General features: G+C 49.3%; 4 protein-coding genes across 4 annotated transcripts; 1 reads left to right on the plus strand and 3 right to left on the minus strand.

The window, feature by feature from the left end:
• Positions 1-376: 376 nt before the first annotated feature.
• Positions 377-1,805, plus strand: HOO65_090287 (Mannose-6-phosphate isomerase; the record flags this gene model as incomplete). Its single annotated transcript, XM_071004528.1, has 2 exons — positions 377-523; positions 573-1,805. 2 exons carry the CDS (start codon positions 377-379, stop codon positions 1,803-1,805), a joined length of 1,380 nt encoding a protein of 459 aa, XP_070856173.1.
• A 679-nt stretch (positions 1,806-2,484) lies between these two features.
• HOO65_090288 (putative transcriptional regulatory protein C2H10.01) lies at positions 2,485-4,268 on the minus strand (the record flags this gene model as incomplete). Its single annotated transcript, XM_071004494.1, has 3 exons — positions 2,485-3,869; positions 3,913-4,024; positions 4,092-4,268. 3 exons carry the CDS (start codon positions 4,266-4,268, stop codon positions 2,485-2,487), a joined length of 1,674 nt encoding a protein of 557 aa, XP_070856174.1.
• Positions 4,269-12,617: 8,349 nt separating this feature from the next.
• Positions 12,618-14,228, minus strand: HOO65_090289 (Peptidyl-prolyl cis-trans isomerase-like 4; the record flags this gene model as incomplete). Its single annotated transcript, XM_071004510.1, has 2 exons — positions 12,618-14,055; positions 14,149-14,228. The coding sequence occupies 2 exons, from the start codon at positions 14,226-14,228 to the stop codon at positions 12,618-12,620; spliced, it is 1,518 nt and encodes a 505-aa protein (XP_070856175.1).
• Positions 14,229-15,118: 890 nt separating this feature from the next.
• HOO65_090290 (uncharacterized protein) lies at positions 15,119-15,625 on the minus strand (the record flags this gene model as incomplete). The annotated part of the gene is made up of 1 exon (XM_071001675.1): positions 15,119-15,625. One exon carries the CDS (start codon positions 15,623-15,625, stop codon positions 15,119-15,121), a length of 507 nt encoding a protein of 168 aa, XP_070856176.1.
• Positions 15,626-16,543: the final 918 nt, after the last annotated feature.

A 16,543-nucleotide genomic window follows, 5' to 3' on the forward strand; every position in this document is an offset into this window, starting at 1 on the left:
TTGACTATCTGATAGCTGTTCTAAGGCGATCCTCACAGCGCCTGCACTAAAAGTGATAGAGTGACGTTGATCAAATCACGTGACTACATCATTGTCTGGCTCGTCCACAAAACGATCCGCCCCACTTCTGCCCCACCAACCAGGTTGCTGATAGAGACGAAGAAGTGGAGGCACAGGTGGCAGATCCAGTGTTTTTGATTGGCTCTTTGTTTTTCTATTGCTAGAAGAGAAGCTCCCCTAAGCTATGGTGGGGCTTCTCAAAGTTCAATGCTTCATTGACACTGAAAGCGACAATTGGCTGATTTTGTTACCCCGGGTCTCTCCTTTTATATTTCTCGTCCTCTTCGCCTTCTTCATATTGACCGTTATCACAACAATGCTGCCTGTTCCTTTGATTCGCCTGCAGTGTGGTGTCAACTCGTACGAGTGGGGCAAGTTTGGCTCTAACTCTGCTGCAGCCAAGTATGCGGCTGCAACACCGGCCGAGGGCTTCACTGTGCAGGAGGACAAGCCGTATGCCGAGGTAAGTGTCTGGCGCAGCTATAACCAGGAGGTGTGCCCCTGCTGACTAGATTTCTCTTCTCTTTTGCCCTTCCTCCCACGTGAAGCTCTGGATGGGCACTCACCCTTCCAACCCTTCGCGTGATGTACAGACTGGCCGTACGCTCCTCGAGCTAGTCGAGGGGAATGAGGCGCTTCTGTCCAAGACTATTGCCGACAAGTTTGGTTCTAAGCTGCCGTTCCTGTTCAAGATCCTTAGTATCAACAAGGCACTGTCCATCCAGGCCCACCCTAACAAGAAACTGGCCGAGATCCTGCACGCCCGCGACCCCGCACACTACCCCGATGATAACCACAAACCAGAAATGGCTATTGCTGTGACCCCATTTGAGGGCCTGTGCGGCTTCCGTCCTTTGGCCGAAATTGTGCACTTCCTCGAGAACGTTGCGCCTTTCCGGACTCTGGTCGGAGAGGAGGCAGCGGCAGCCTTCATTGCAAACGCAAAGGCTCAGCCTGAGGAGCCGTCTGAAGTGCAGGTTGCAGAGAGCAAGAAGCAACTTCAGAAAATCTTTGGTGCTGCCATGGCTGCATCAACTAATGATGAAGTATTGGCTCCTCTGACAGCCAAGCTGGTTGAGCTGGCCAAGACACAGGGTGAGCAGTTTGCGGCTGGCGGTGTCGCTTCCACTTCAGGAGCTGTGCTGGCCGAACTGATCACGCGGACTCATGGTGAATTTGGCGTCGATGTGGGCATCTTTGTCCTGTTTTTCCTCAACTTTGTCACGCTTCAGCCAGGTGAGGCTCTGTTTTTGGTGGCCGACGACATCCATGCCTATGTTTCCGGCGACATTGTAGAGTGCATGGCAGCATCAGACAACGTGGTCCGTGCAGGATTCACGCCCAAATTCAAGGACGTGACCACGCTGGTTGATATGCTGACGTACAACTTCGCCCCCATTGACCAGCAGAAGATGGTGCCGACCGAGTACCCTTACGCCACATTGAATCGTACGGGCTACTCTAGCGGCAGCAGCGTGATGCTTTACGACCCCCCTATTGAAGAATTTGCTGTAATTCGCACCAAGCTGAACGGCAGTGGTGCCAAGGCTACGTTCGAGGCTATTGATGGCCCTAGTGTAGTCATTTGCACATCGGGCAGAGGCAAGATTAGTGTGGGGCCTAAGACGGAGCCTGTAGAGGCTGGATATGTGTATTTTGTGGGCGCATCGGCCGAGCTCATCCTAGAGTCTGAGGGTAATGAAGACGACGAGTTTGTGACGTTCAAAGCCTTCTGCGAGGCTTAGAGGAAGGTCATTGACACTCTGACATGAACCAACTATGCTACGGGCATACCATCACTTGCCAAGCTGTTTTTAGTTGTCACAAGTAAGCAAACAAATACAATATTAATGTGCAATACTCAAAGCACTACAGATAACAATCCGAGAATTCGAGAATTACTAACCCTAGCACTGAACGTAAGCTCGGTTTAGGTTAACCCTAGACGGAGCACAAAGACAGACGCCCGCCACGACGGTTCTAACGGGAGAGATAGAGATAAGACACCAAGTAACAAAGCCTAACGGAGCGAAGCGGATAGACAAAACTATCTAGCAGCGCATGCAATAAAAGAAATGGACAAACCTGTCAAAGCACTAGGAGTAGTAGGGGGAGAGCGGAGAATAATAGTGGACGGGATGTAAGGGGAAAACAACAAACAAGATAAAGTCCGTCATTCTCAAACGTGAAACTGTATCGCAGAAGATGCACCACCGGAGAGCGAGAAGAGAGACAAGAAAGATAGGGGAAAAAAAAAAAAAAGAAAAAGCAACAAATCGAGAGAAAGATGAACAAAAAAGGACCAAGGCCACGAATGCACTGGAAAAGAAGAAGAAGAAAAACAAAAGCGACATGCTCCAAAATAGCAGTGTCTGCCTTGGCACACGCGCCCACGCACACACACCTTATTACCCATGCAAAGTATCACTCCTGCTTCAACACTAGCGAATCTGGACCCCGAGACTCTGCCTGCGCGGTCGTCGGTAGCATCGCCACGCCGGACTCACCCGAACCATATCCCTGACTACTGGACATTTGATGCAGCGTCGAAGTTGAAGCTGGGGCTGAGGTGGAAGTCAAATCGCCTGGGCAGCCCGAGCCACTGCGTCGGTACGGCTCGCTGTAACGGTACCCCAAATCACTGCTGCTCGATGCGCTATGTAGTGAATTGCCGACCGTCGGAGAGTAGACTGCCTCGCTGGATGCAGTAGAGGCTGTGTTGTACGTCTCAGCAATCGCCGTCGAGGCCGACGAATCAGATCGTGGGATGGATGAGACGCTTGAGGAGAGCGACGAGGACGAGATTCCCGCCGAAGTGGTAGTTGGCGGAGGGATATAGCCTGATGTAGATGTGGACGGCATGTCGTACACTGACGCATACGACGTAGCTGCTGCCGATACATCTGAGACTATACCGGAGCCGTGGGTTTGATGGTGAAACTGGTCATGGCTCTGGCTTCCGGCCGCAGTCCGGTAGATTGTAGTTACCTGGGCAGGAGTTGAGTTTGTTCGTTGCGGGGTCGGCCGCACGCGATCTCCCGAGTCGCCAAGCATATTTGTACTAGCTGAGATGGGCGATGGATAGGGCGGATAGTGTGTCTGTGTGGTGATGGCTGAACGCTGGATTGCTGATGGTGGGTTGCCGTATGTGTACCCGGCGTCGACCTCTACGTACATCTGGTTCGAGGCGGCCTGTGAGCCATGCTGTGCGTGGTGTGGGTGGCCGTTCTTTGGCGTCATGGCGTCAGCCATGCGGTACGGCGTTCCTGATGAGACGATGTGTGGGGCGTGAGAGTACGGATAGTGGGCAGTCATAGAGTTGCAGTCAACCTGATCGCCGTACGACGAAGACCACTGTGCTTGTGCTGCCGCCATTGAAGCCACCGCAGCAGCAGTGCTGTATGACTTATCGCAGGGCGCCGCATAGGCCGGCTGTTGCTGCTGGCGGTACGGAACCATCGCATCTGTATGTGTCATCGATGTTGCTGAGTAGGCCGAGGCCGGCGCATGCTGGGGCATGGAGGAGGCAGAGAGATCCGAGTATGCTGAGTGCACAACCGGGGTCATCATGGGGGTGGGCGGGGGCGCGCTCTTGGGCACAGACTGGAACATGCGGGCAGCATTGATGTTGTAATTGAAGTTGGGGTTGCTGTTGGTTTCATTGGGATAGAAGTTGGTTTCACTGGAGGAGACCTGCAGGGGGAAGCCAAAAAAGAAGTTGGTGTCAGTGGCGAGACAAGCAGGGATGGACCCGGGTGAAGTGTGGACAGGGTTTGTCAGAATCAAGCTATAGAAACTTGACCTGATGTCTGTGACACAATTGTGATAGTTGATGTTAGTCTGCAATGCAACTTACTCGCAAAAACTGGCAGTTGTCGGCACCGGAATTATGGCAGTTGTGACACGAAGCACCGGTTCCATCGTCGCCACTGCATCTAATCTTGCGCTTCCGGCATCGCATGCACTGTTTTGAGTTAGCAACTGCCCTGATTTACTCGGGGATGACGACTCGGACTCGGACTCGGACTCACAGCAACTGCTATTCTCTTGCGCGGGGGAGTTGCTTCGTTGATGTTGCTGCCTTCCCGATCGCTAGAAATCAGACTCCGCTGATCATGGCTCATGGCCTGGCGGCGGTCTGCATACGGAAGTTGGTAGCCGGGACCGACACGGCTAGGGCGGCGATTGAAATAGTTGTTGCTAACCATTTTGCCTTTTATCTTTATTTCCCTTTTATTTTGTAGGAAAGAAAAAGATTGCCGGATTAGAGGGAACGTCGACTGAGAGCGTAGCAAAGAGGAGCCAAGTAAGGTGAAGAGATGGCCCGAGAACGAAGAAAAGAAGAAAAAAACGATAGTGGGTGGGACGAGACCAACAAGTCAGGGAGGGAGAACAAAGACGATGCCGGCAATAAATAAGAGAGTCAAGGAACCAAGCAAAAAGGAAAGAGACAAAAAAGAAATAACAAAAGGGAACCAAGAACAAAAAGGAAGTATCCTCTTGTTGCTGTATGAAAAAGACCTGCAAGTAATCTCGCCAACAACTGCCCTAAAGATAGCGGAGACAAACAGAAGAAACGAACAAGAGGCCACCAGAGAGTAACAAAAAAACGGCCTGCGTTTGCTGTTGGCAATGCAGAAAGATGCAGCAGTGGAGCGGCGGATAAATGACCAGCAGGTACAGGGCAATCAATCAATAGCCAAAGCAGCGCAAAATCAAGGTGATAATAAGAACGAAAGGGAGGGTTGTTAGCCGATACAGAGCAAGGATAAGTAAGGCCTTGACTTGGTTTGGGCTATCCGACACGCAACTTCTGAAAGGAGTAAAAAGAAGCCAAATCAGGGCAGCACAAAATAAGAGCTGCAGAGATCGGACGGGGTGGTAGGAAGTCCGAGACGAAGATTCTAGATGCCTGGGTGCAAGAAGGAGGGCGAAAAAGCAAAATGAAAAAAAAAAAAAATGAAAAATAATAATAAAAGTAAAAAAAATAAAAAAAAAAGATGCGTGGAAACGAGAAACAGCTAGTCGAATGGAAGCAATTGTCCTGCCGAGAAAAGAAAGAACAAGATAGAAACAGAGCAAGAGCAGGAACAGACGAAGGCGCAGGAGCAAGAAAAAGAGAAAGAGCAAGCCGAGGAGAGGGGGCCCAGGAAGAGCAAAGCAGAAAGAACAAACACGAGAACAAGCAGCTGCTCTTTGTTTGCAGATTCAAGAAAGGCAAGAACCGCGATGAGTAACAGTAGAGGCAGCAGAAATAGCAACAACCGACGAAGTCCAAGGGAAAACCGGAGTGATCTTGGCGGGGCAAGACGAGCTTAAGAGGAAGTAAGTACCAGACGGAAAATAGAGAATGGACAGCGGCTTTGGTAGTTCGGAAAGAGGAAAGTGCCAATCTCGTCGAGAGCGTGGCGGCCCTGATATATACAACTTTTCTCCTTTCTCGTGTATAAATACCTCCCTTCCCATTGTACGTATGTGGAATATTCTACAATATATCCCGGGGCCTTTTTATTTCATTAAATTCTTGATGTGCTATTTAATTCTTTGTGGTGGCTTGTACTGTACTTACTTGATAACCCTGCAACTTTGAATTCACTTTGTTTCTTTCATCTTGGCCTCGTAGCACAAGCTTCTTGTATCTTAATAGGGGGGGGGGGGGTGGATAATACACAGAGAATTCCTTGTCATGCAACCACGTTCACGACGCCCCCTCCTTCCCCCTTCCCACCTTCTAGCAGCTTTGATCTCCTAGGGGCATGAAGAAGGTACTCCCTCATTCCCCGGGCTTGGAGACACGCTGCCCCCTCTCTGTCTCCCAACACTACACTACACTACATCTAGGCACAGGCCCAAAGCGCGAGTACGACAGGTACAGCAGATGTCAACATTCTAAGCACGTATGTGTGTATGTATGTATGTACTCCGTACCATTGTATGAGAAGGACAGCTTCTTCCAAAACGAGAGATGAGAGACCTGGCCACGGTCACCGCCCATCCCACGTTGGATAAGGGCTTGCTATATTTGACACTGTCAGCTGTCACAGCTCTCTATCCCTCATCGTAGACCGCCTTAAAACTAGGAGGGGGAGGCTAAATTGGTCGAAGAAAGGACTGCAAGAGACTACTTCTCTCTTCCCCTCTCTTCCGCAGGGCTTCGAGAATGAGACTTTCTAGCACCATGAAGTACTCTTTTGCTGCACACGCTCCCATTCAATCAAGCGGTATTTTGTATACGAAGATTAAGGGTGTCATTTTATTAATGCTCTCTCCTTGCGACTTGCCTACCGCCCGCTAAGACCCTTAAGAGAAAAAGATAGCTACCAACTATTATATTGCGCGACAAACACAGCCAGAAGGTCTTTCATTAGGCCTCCAGACTAGCAACAATAACATATAACAAACAACACAAGCAACACAAACAACACAGTTCGGTATCAAGTAAAGACTTCTTTTATCCTCCTCTGTAAAACCGCAGAATACTGGATGACCTCGCGAATCGCTGATTGGCTAACTGGATTGGACGGGGTGAGGACCTTAACCTCAACCAACTATTTGGACAAAAGGGCCTTTGAGATACATATGGTGCAACCTGGCATAAGTTGAACGGACAGAAGACAAAACAGTTGTAAACTACAATATAAAGCCAAGAAAGAAGGATGAGGAGGAGGCGGAAGGGAGCAAAAGGAATAGCATCAAACAGAGGAAAAATGAGCAAAAAGGAAAAAAGAAAACGTGAAAAAGAAAAAGAAATATGCAAGAAATACAACGAAGAGAAAGGGAACCAACAACAATCAACAGCAGGGTCCGCCTTTTCAGGAGGATATGCGTGGTAGGTACGGTACGTACATGTAAAAGCGTGTATGCGTGGATACCCTGCACCTGCAGCCTGTATGCCGCATTAGCGGGAAGAGAGGAGGAAAGGGTGTGGAAGTCGGTGTATTGATCCTGCTCCACTAAAGGCGTGCTCTGCGTATATTGATAGCCCGAGCGTTGAGTCTCTAGAAGTAGACGGCACATGCCCACCATCGAGCCAAGGACTCGGGGCGGCTTTGGTAGCAACGATATGGGTGCTCTAGCCAAGCAAGCAGAGTCTGGCCAGTATCGCCATGTCTATGCACCGCATAGCCAATGTCCTGATGGTGTCTTCTCTGTCTTTCCTGTTGCCCTCAAGAAACGCCTTCTCCTTCCTGGTTCTTGCTTTCCCTCTGTCTGTCTCTCGCCCCTCGCCCCTCGCCCCTCGCCCCTCCCTGCTCTCTTACCTCTTGCTCTTTCTTTCTCCTCCCGTCTCTCCTCTCTTCCTTCTCATCCTTCCGCTTCTCCACTCTTTCTCGCTCTCTTGCCGCCTTTCTCGCCTGCCAAAAAGCCTTTTACTAGCCTTTCACGCGTACACTTCCCCATATGGGGGCTGCTGTAGGAAAGACGAGAGGGGTGTTTGTAAGCCAGCGCCCGTTTAAACATCATGCTCGCTTTTTATTCTCTTATTTCCTTCCTCCCCTTCTCTCTCCTCTCTACTAGCTTCCTTTTCCGGAAACTACATCTCTCCCTGGCTCAATATTTTGGTTGGCTGTTTGATTTCTTTTTTTTTTTTTTTTTTTTTTTTTTTTTTTTTTCAAGCGGGCTCTACAACTTCAAACACTTGATCCTTTTGCCCCATATTCTTGTTTCTTGAGTAGCCACTAGGAACTCTCAAAGAGCGACGACGTGTCAAAGTGCGGAATAAATCCTAGGCTGAGCTCAAGGACGCACAAGTCTTTCTGCCGCTTTTATATAGTCTTTTCATACCCATGGCTGGCCTTAAAAAAGCTTTATATAGCGCGCACTATATGCTAGTTGATGAATTTGGCAAACAAAATAGCCCATTACCTACGTTGCATATCACTTACATTGCATATTACCCACATTGCATGCAATGATACGTGCACGTTAATTAATTGTACGAATGTGCGTATGCCAACGCTCGGGTTCCGCGGTGGTCGGGCATACCATTTAGGAAAGCCCTTTTGCTATTCCTTTACTCGCCTTTTGTTTTTCCCTTACAGCATCACATCGCTCTCAAACTGCCCTGCTTTTCGTTGTTACCTTCTGTTCTGCTGGTGAGGATGAGACCTTACATCCAAAAATCACACGCGTGGCCTGTGTTTCGTACACAAGCAGCACTCACTTTCCTTGACTAGCATAACATAACTTGGCCCTCCCTACACGCCCACCAAAAAAACACGTTGTGGTTATTGCCGCCACGAACTACGCTCTCTTTCTCTCGTTCGCTCTTCCAATCCGCCCGTTTCTTCCCATTGTGGCCCTTCCATTTGCGGCTGTCTTCATGTACTGCCCCTTGATTAATACTACAGTACTGCGTAAAGCCGGCGGTGAAAGCCAACGGAAACCGTTAAAACCAGGCTTGGTGCATCCACCCGCCCAAGAGACTAGAAATGGAAACCACGAACACTCTGGGAAGTTTCATACGCCGCGCTGAAGAAAGGCAAAGGAAAGGTAAAAGAAGACTAGGGTAGGAGGACTAGCTGCAAAGTACTTATCTCACAAGCGAAGAATGCTTCAGCTTCCATAGGTCCTGGGTGATCTGTCAGAATTTCGTGCACGGGCTTTTGGGCCCTACCAATAGCCTTGGTTGGCCAGGTTCTCTCGGAGCTTTGGTGGTGCTTGGCCCCTTCCTTCCCCTCTCCCTCCCTTCCTCTCTCCCTCGCTCACGCGGTCTTTCTTTCCTTCCGCCCCACGCTTTTCCTTTGCTCTTCTGCTTCTGATATCTAGCAACCCCCATTCTAGGTACCTCTCGTATCCCGTCTGAATAGCCCTTCCTATTCATTCATTTTTTTTTGTCTCCCTCCCTCCCCCATAGCACCACCCTCTTGCGCAACTCTCCGGAACTATAATCCGCGAGACATAACTCTTTGCTTTATGTTACGGCTTACTGCAGCGTTTGCCTGATAGGGCGGGCAAGTGGCTTCTCTTGGCTTCTAGGAACCGAAGAAGGGCGGGAATACAACTTGCTCTAGCACAGAAAAGAGCATAACAAGCATCAAATCAACCAGAATGGAAGTAGAGGCACCATAATGGCCTAGGGTATCAAGGCAGCGTAAACAATTAACTGTAGACAGATTACAGACAGACATAAAGCCCACTCCATTGCATCAATCCCACGCAGCGTTCTAACAAAAGATCCTCGCTGCCAACTGAGAAGGCGAAACCTTTCGTGTCAATGGGTTATATGGGAAGGGGGGGGGGGGGGGTTTTGACTTTGTGTAACGCCGTACATTTCTGTGTTATGATACGCAAGTACATCAATGTATGTGTGTATACGACAGGACGGAAAAGGGAAGAAAACAAAGGACCCCGACTCAAGTTCCGCTTTCTAGAAGATCACAAAACCTGCCTAGAACAATAATGGAAGGGGACAAAGAAAGATAGAAAAGAAAATCAATAGGGAAGGGAAGAAGAAACAAGAGAATATGCTAGGGGGGCATTCTCTTCCTGTCACTGTGCAAAAGAGAAGATGGGAGAGAGAAAACTAGAGAAAAGGCAAGCCAGCCCTAGGGGGAGACAAAAGAGAGCGATGAAAACGCCTAGAGGAGCTAGGGGGCCGCAGATCTCTGCAAGGTACAAGAACTTTCCCTTTGCCCAACCAGTGCATTAAAGACACGAGATAGACACACAGCATGGCTAGTAGAACAAGGCAATCAGTTGGATGAGGAGGGATAACAAGGATGGGGAAGCAAAACGGAACAAAAAGCAGTCTACGTCTACACCTAGAAACTGGTGCTTTTTTGAACTACAAAAAAGAAAACAAGGACGGCGGATATACATATCATGTATAGTAGCGCGAGTAGTACTATCCGCGTGGCAGGAAGCATTCCCGCGAAAGACTAGAAAGCCACAATGCAATCAAGCTACTTGTGCCTCTTTTTGAATCGGCAAGGATGAGCGCGGGAAAGAAAAAGTAACAGAAAGCACATGGGGAGCTTAGAAACTTACCGTTCATTCAAATAGGTAGATGGTCTTTGCATACTAAGCGGACGTCTATAGTGGAGCGCTATGATCATCCTTGGGCAGATTAGGTAGGTACCTTCTCTTTTAGGTTTTAGGTATATTCCCTATATTCACTACAAAGTAATTCCCTTAGAAACACAAAATATTATTTCATGGCTCCTTCGTTGCTCAGCAATTACCTAGATAGAAATAGAATGCTTGTCCAGAGTAACTTCCTTTATAAGTATTTGCGTATAAAAGAAACACCGTCTTATATTTGAGGCAATGGCTCGACTTGGTTGTTGCCTTCAACCAACCCCGCCAATCGCAGCCGGCTAAATCACAATTGTTGGCTTCCTTCGCCTCTAGATTCTGCTCTGTTTTATATCTGTGTGGTTTATGGCATGATATCTAGCGCCATACAATTAATTGTACTAAACCATCCATGCTGCCACTCAGAAACTCACTCAGACACATCATGCCACACCACAACCCTCTTGTTTCTTATCTGCCTGTTTGTCTTGGACCGCCCCCCCTCCCTCTCTCTAGCCCTCATTGTTTCCACAGCGCAATGCTGCACACCTCACGTAAGCAAAAGGCCCACACATTCAACCCACGCCGTCTCACAGCCGTGGCTGTATTGATATTTGCCTGGACTTGCTCTTGGCCAGAGATGCTTCTCCTCTCTCTCATTTCTTCTTCCCTCTTCTCTGTGCGACGTACAATAGGTCAATAGGTGGAATGAGTGGGCAAACATGTGGCCCTTCCCTTCCTCCTCTCTCCCCCCCCCCCCCCAGATTAATAACCTGTCTCCGATTGCCCGTGACTAACGGTGTAGGGATCTATCGAATAAGTACTAATGTTCTCTCTCTCTTTTTCTCTCCCTCTCTGTTCCTCCACCCCGGCTGACTGCTCTCTTGTCTCTATAAGTTGTTTATCTCAAACAAAGGCTGCTACGGATGGTTATTGCGCTGCCTCCTCCAACAGCCATAGTGCCTTGTGTAGATCCATCATGTATCCACCATGCACTTGTGGCCAGAGGGGCAAGACATCCACAGTGCCCAGAGCGCAGGATAATATATGCGGTATGTTTAGGCTATGCTTACTAGTTGATACACACGCAGTAAGCGAGGGCGTGTCAAGGCGTGGGCATGCGTAAACGTGCGGAGATGCGTACTTGCAGACATATCAAAGGGAGGGGATTATCAAATGCTTAATATGAGTGGTTAGAGACAAGAGCTGAGCTAAGGGAAGCTGCGTCTCTCTCCTGCTTAGCTCAAGAAGCAGTAGGGTGCCTTTCCCGAACAGACACCAAGCATCTTTACCCGCACAGGTCAACAGGATCCGGATAAGCCGTTGTCACTGCAGCTGCATGGCGGCCAGTTGTCGTTAGTATGTATCCCTTGACCTCATGTCCTTTCCATTGCTTCTCGAATGTCATTAATACAGCCAAGATCACCAGTTTCATATTGCTTGTTATCATTTTGTCAGAGGCTAGAATTAGAGCAAACGGCGAAACTGGGCGTTTGTTTGCTTCGCAATAAAGGCCATCGGATAGTAAAAACAAAAGGCAGGAACATGCAACATGGAACTAGGGACGTCCATAAAATGGCTTTGTCTGAAGGCTGGTATACAGCTTGCAAACAACGCTTCATGTGCTTTGCCTCTCTCTTTCTTACTCTCTTTAATTTCGCCACCCCTTCCTCTCGCCTCTTCCAAGAGCCCAATTCTATGCAGCCACCCTATCCAATAAACAGTGTTACGCAATGGTAATTCGTAAGGACGAGACGCTAACCTGGAGCGCAATTCAGCAAGCATATCACACCGAGAGCTAGGAGAGATTAAGGGAGTCGTACTTTGCAGAGATGGCGAAAGAGGAGGGGAAACAGAAGAGGCGAGAGAAGAAGTGAGAGAAGAAGTGAGAGAAGAGGCAAGAGAAGAAGAAGCGGTGAGGGAACATACATCACGAAGCAGGTAGCCACGGCGGCGATCTGATGTGTTGCCGCGCTTCATCTAACAAGAGCAGGGAATTAAATTAATACGAAGACGGTGTGGGATAATGAGGGCAGGAAGGGAAGCAAGCAATCAGAAAGTACGCACGGGTTTCTGAGATGCCGAGTGCAGAATAAGTCGTCTACGCTTGCAACACAAATATGCACGTGGAGAGAAAGAGAAGGAGAAGGCTAAGACAGCGTTTGGTGATCATCTCGTCTCGCATAGTCTAGATTGGCTGGGCCGAGGAAGTCCGACTTCTAGATAGGCCGGTTACCTGCAAGTGTAGGGTACTGCGTATGTCTGGCATATGCTGCATGAATTTAGTATGAGTATTCCTGCGTCTGTGAATGTGGGTAGATGCCATCGCAACTTGATTTTTGATCCAGGGTTTGATTTCTCCTACCCTAAAGCTCGGTATTTCTTTCACTTCTGCTCCTCTGTATGGCCGCGGCTCTGTTTGTGATGCTCATGTGTGATTGATCGTTAGGGGCCCGGCCTCTGCTTTGCTGCTAGACATTGTTAAACTGTTGCCAACAGGTTTAGTGTTTCGTAGATGTGCGCGCTAGAGCTTACTTGATTCTTTAGTAGCCATCGCCTTTTCTCCTGCGACGATCTCGATCGTCCGCGTCGCGATATCTAGGCCTATCTCTTTCGCTGTTTCTGTCCCTGTTCCTATCTCTTTCTCTGTCCCGGTCTTTTTCACGGTGCCTGTCGCGGTCGCGATCACCGTTCCGGCGTCTGTCGTGGTGGGGGTGTCTATCCCCATCCCTATCTCTGTCTCTGTCTCTGTCTCTGGCCTGGTAGTCTCGGTCTCGGTCTAGGTCTCGCTCTCTCTCTCGAGGCCGATCTCCATCCCTTTTCCGCTCTCGATCCCGGTCTTGGCCACTCCCTCTGGGGCTTCGACTCCTCATTCGGCTTTTCATCTCTTCAGTGCCATAGACCATCCCATAGGAATCGCCCGTGCGTGTGTGTTTTTCTTCGTTTCTGTACTGGCTCCGCTTCTCCAACTCACTCACACCACCCCAGCCGCCGCCTCTTCTCTGTTGCCTCTTCTTGTTAGTGCCATCTCTCCACACATCGCTAAGTTTACTGACGCTTTGCGAAAAGTCAACGTGAATACGGCGGTCGTCTATTAGCACATCCTGCATCTTGAAATAGGCTCTCTCGCAAGCTTCCTTTTCGTCAAATTCGATAAAGGCATACTGGAGAGAATCACCCGTGTTCTTGTCGCGGATGACTTCGCAGCTAACAATACGTCCGAAGCGGCTGAATATCAGAGACAGGTCCTCGTCGGTAGTAACAGGGTTCAACTTGCACACAAACAGGACATTCTCGGGCGGCTTGACATCGGCAAAGGGCAGGTCGCCCATCATCTCCAGGGTCAGGGCCTGGGCCCGGGCTTCCCGCTCACGGCGGCGTTTTTCCCTCTCTTCCTCATCAATATTTTCGTCGTCTTTCAACGCGTCCTCGCTCTCGATGCGCACTGTTGCCAGCTGGGCCTTGGTAGGGGCCGGGGACTCTGGAGGTTGTCTGTCGGTGAGACCCTCAGGGTCTGGAAACGGGTCGTCGAGGATGATTGTATGGAGCATGCGAATATCCACCAATGGATGTCCTTTTGAGTCTGTGAAGACGCCATTGATCTTCTCCAGCACGTCAAAACCCTCAACGACCTTGCCAAAAATAGCAGCCTTGCCGTCGAGGAAGTCCGTCTCGTCACCCAGCGTCACAATAAACTGTGAGCCGGCGAGACGTACCTCATCCGCGCCATTGCTGCCACCCTCAGCCGGCACAGTAGCCATGCTGACAGTCCCACGTTCGGCATGCTTGAGTTTAGGATTGAACTCGGCGGGAAATGACTTTTGTGCTGGGTTGCCTGATAGCAGACCGAAGATGGAGGTACCTCCGTCGGACTCTGCCGAGAGGGGGCCAAGCGGATCGCCGGTCTGGAAGGAGAAGTTTTTCTGGATCGAGTGGACGGGCGCGAAGTTGTAGTACTTGACTTTGCAAAGCTTGAGAAAGCTGCGCGCAGCAAAGGGCGATCGATCGATTAGCTGCTAGGGCTTGCATGGATGGGATGGGTGCCTCGTAGGCAAGACTAACTTAGCGACTTACTTTTCGCAGAGTTTTGGCGCATAATCAACAAGAAGATCAATGACGAGATCGCCAGCGCTTGTTTCAATTAGAACCGACATTTTCGTAAGTTGCGAGTATTTTGGCAAGGCTCAAGCCTGTGCTGAGACTTCGAAGCTAGGTTCGCGGATCGCAAACTTCGGTGTAAAGCTTTATCGACAAGAGCGCGCTAGGTCACGTGGTATCTGGAATTCATGTAACCCTTATTGGCGGAAAACCCTAGAAAGTGTGCTTTGTTTCATCGACAACTATCTCGCGACGACATGCCATCGTAAATCCGAGTGAGACTGTGTCAGGACCGAGACTACGCCTCACTCCACGGGCATCTACATGATACAATGCAGCAGTCGTCAAGTTGCCTTGGAATAATTATGTAAGTGCGGTTATATGTATATATATATATAATATATAAATGTGTTTAGGTGCTAGATATGCATGTGTATATCGGAATCTCAAGCCGAGATCCCAAAAGTCTCTATAAAACCAAAGACGCCCCCCAAAGAACAAAGAACATGATATTTCTGGCCTGTCAACAGACACACAAAGAAGCAAAATCCAAGGAACGGATCAGCAGGAACAAAACACTGGTACAATATGATTATGGCCTCCTCGTCTTGTTGCAAATTGGCATGTGTAAGAAATGCCAAGACTGCAAATGAGGAGAAAAAGAAAAAAAAGAAAGCATGACAAGATAAGCGACCGAAAAAGCAGAATATCGTCTGAAAATGGCGAGATTGAAACGGCCGAAAAAGATGTTGCGTGGTCAAAAGGACCTGTGATTGGCCCTAACAAGGCGGTGCTAGTTGAGTTGGAGACCATTTTTTATGCCTGAAGCTTTTTTTTTTTAGAGCTTGGGGACTGGATGCAACAGAGGAGAAAAGTCTGGCGTGATGGTGTTGCTTGCCCCTCTGTTTGGCCCCCTCCTAATATTCTTCCAAGGTCTAGACTTTTGTCACGTCTCGCTGCTTGCTGCACTACGACGTCTTCTGCCTGACCTCAGCTCTCGCTCTGTCTCCATCAGCCGACTCTGCACCCACATTCGGCGATTGCTGTCCTTGCGCACATCATCGCAGTTAAGCAGCTCGGTTAGTGTCCGCTTGATGTCCTCATTGACATCGGAAAGTCGGCGTTCCTCGGCTTGGACGTCTAGCTCATCAGTGGCCCATGGCCACACTCCCATGCCCATGCCTATGCCGACAGAAGCATTGAGTGAAGAACATCGTGATGAGCGTGAGTGGTTGCGCGAAAGAGCAGGCAGCGGGCACGGCGCTGGAGAAGTAGTGGGAGAAGAAACGGTGGTAGCAGGAGAAGCAGACGTCGAGGGAGGCGCTGCTGTGAAGCAGGAATCGAGAGCCGAAGCGCGATGTGCGTCGATTTGCGACGTAAGGGCCGAGTGCTCTGCCTGTAGCTGCAGAAAGTACTGCATAGTAAGTTCGCTGTGGCTGATAGAGGGTGACATGGTGATGTTGGAGGCTAAGCTCAACGACGACGACGACTAGCTTTGAGCTGGCTGAGTACGCAGCAAGAGCGTGTTGGCATTCGAAGGCGGTGAGATGGAACGGAGATAATGAGGAACAAAGGTCCCAGGTTTTGGGAGCCAGTTACCGATAGTGCAAGATGTCGCGAAATGACTCTGAGCAGGGCGAAATAGCTGTCGAAAACATTTAATTTGGTATGTGTGAATAGCCGGGAGTGATGGGATAAGCAAAGAAGGATATTTGTGAGACAAGGTGGAAGAGACAGATGCTTGGGAGTTATATTATAGACATAGGCAAAGAAAGATGTTCGGCTCGGAGTATAGAAGAAAAGACATTAAGACATGAACGCATCCAAGCGATGAGATTGGGCCCAGGTTAAAGGATCAATGGGCACGGGGCCACGAACGCGATATATATAACTTTTGATGCTTGTCTCTCTCTCTCTCTCTCTCGCAAATAACAACGCTTTGCTGAGGCCCGGTCCAGCTATATCCTTGATAAGCTATACCGACTGGTTGTTCTATTAGGCTGAGGCGGACCAAAAAGGAAAGGTCAGCGTCAGAAAATTTCAAGTCTAGGCCCTAGAGACCCGCCACAGCCTAACGAAAGTGAGATTTAGGGGCTTGCGCAAGCGGAAGGCAGAGGCAAAGGGCCAGATGTGACAGCGAGGATACGAGGGGAGGATGGGGAGGCATTCGATGGCCTAGATAGAATGCTCCTTTATTTTTCTTGTCTTATCATTGCTCAATTGCTTATGCCTACTTTTTATGCGTGTGATAGTAATAAACATTGGCCTCTTCCTAATGGTGAGATTGTGGCCAGACACAGGGCCACAAAAAGAGGTGGAGGATGAAGATGGGGATGGGCACGAGGTTGAAGAGATAGAAGGAAATGGCAAT

The sequence above is a fragment of the Ceratocystis lukuohia genome, assembly GCF_044167205.1.
Source record: "Ceratocystis lukuohia strain C4212 chromosome Unknown Supercontig9_pilon, whole genome shotgun sequence".
Taxonomy (NCBI): domain Eukaryota; kingdom Fungi; phylum Ascomycota; class Sordariomycetes; order Microascales; family Ceratocystidaceae; genus Ceratocystis; species Ceratocystis lukuohia.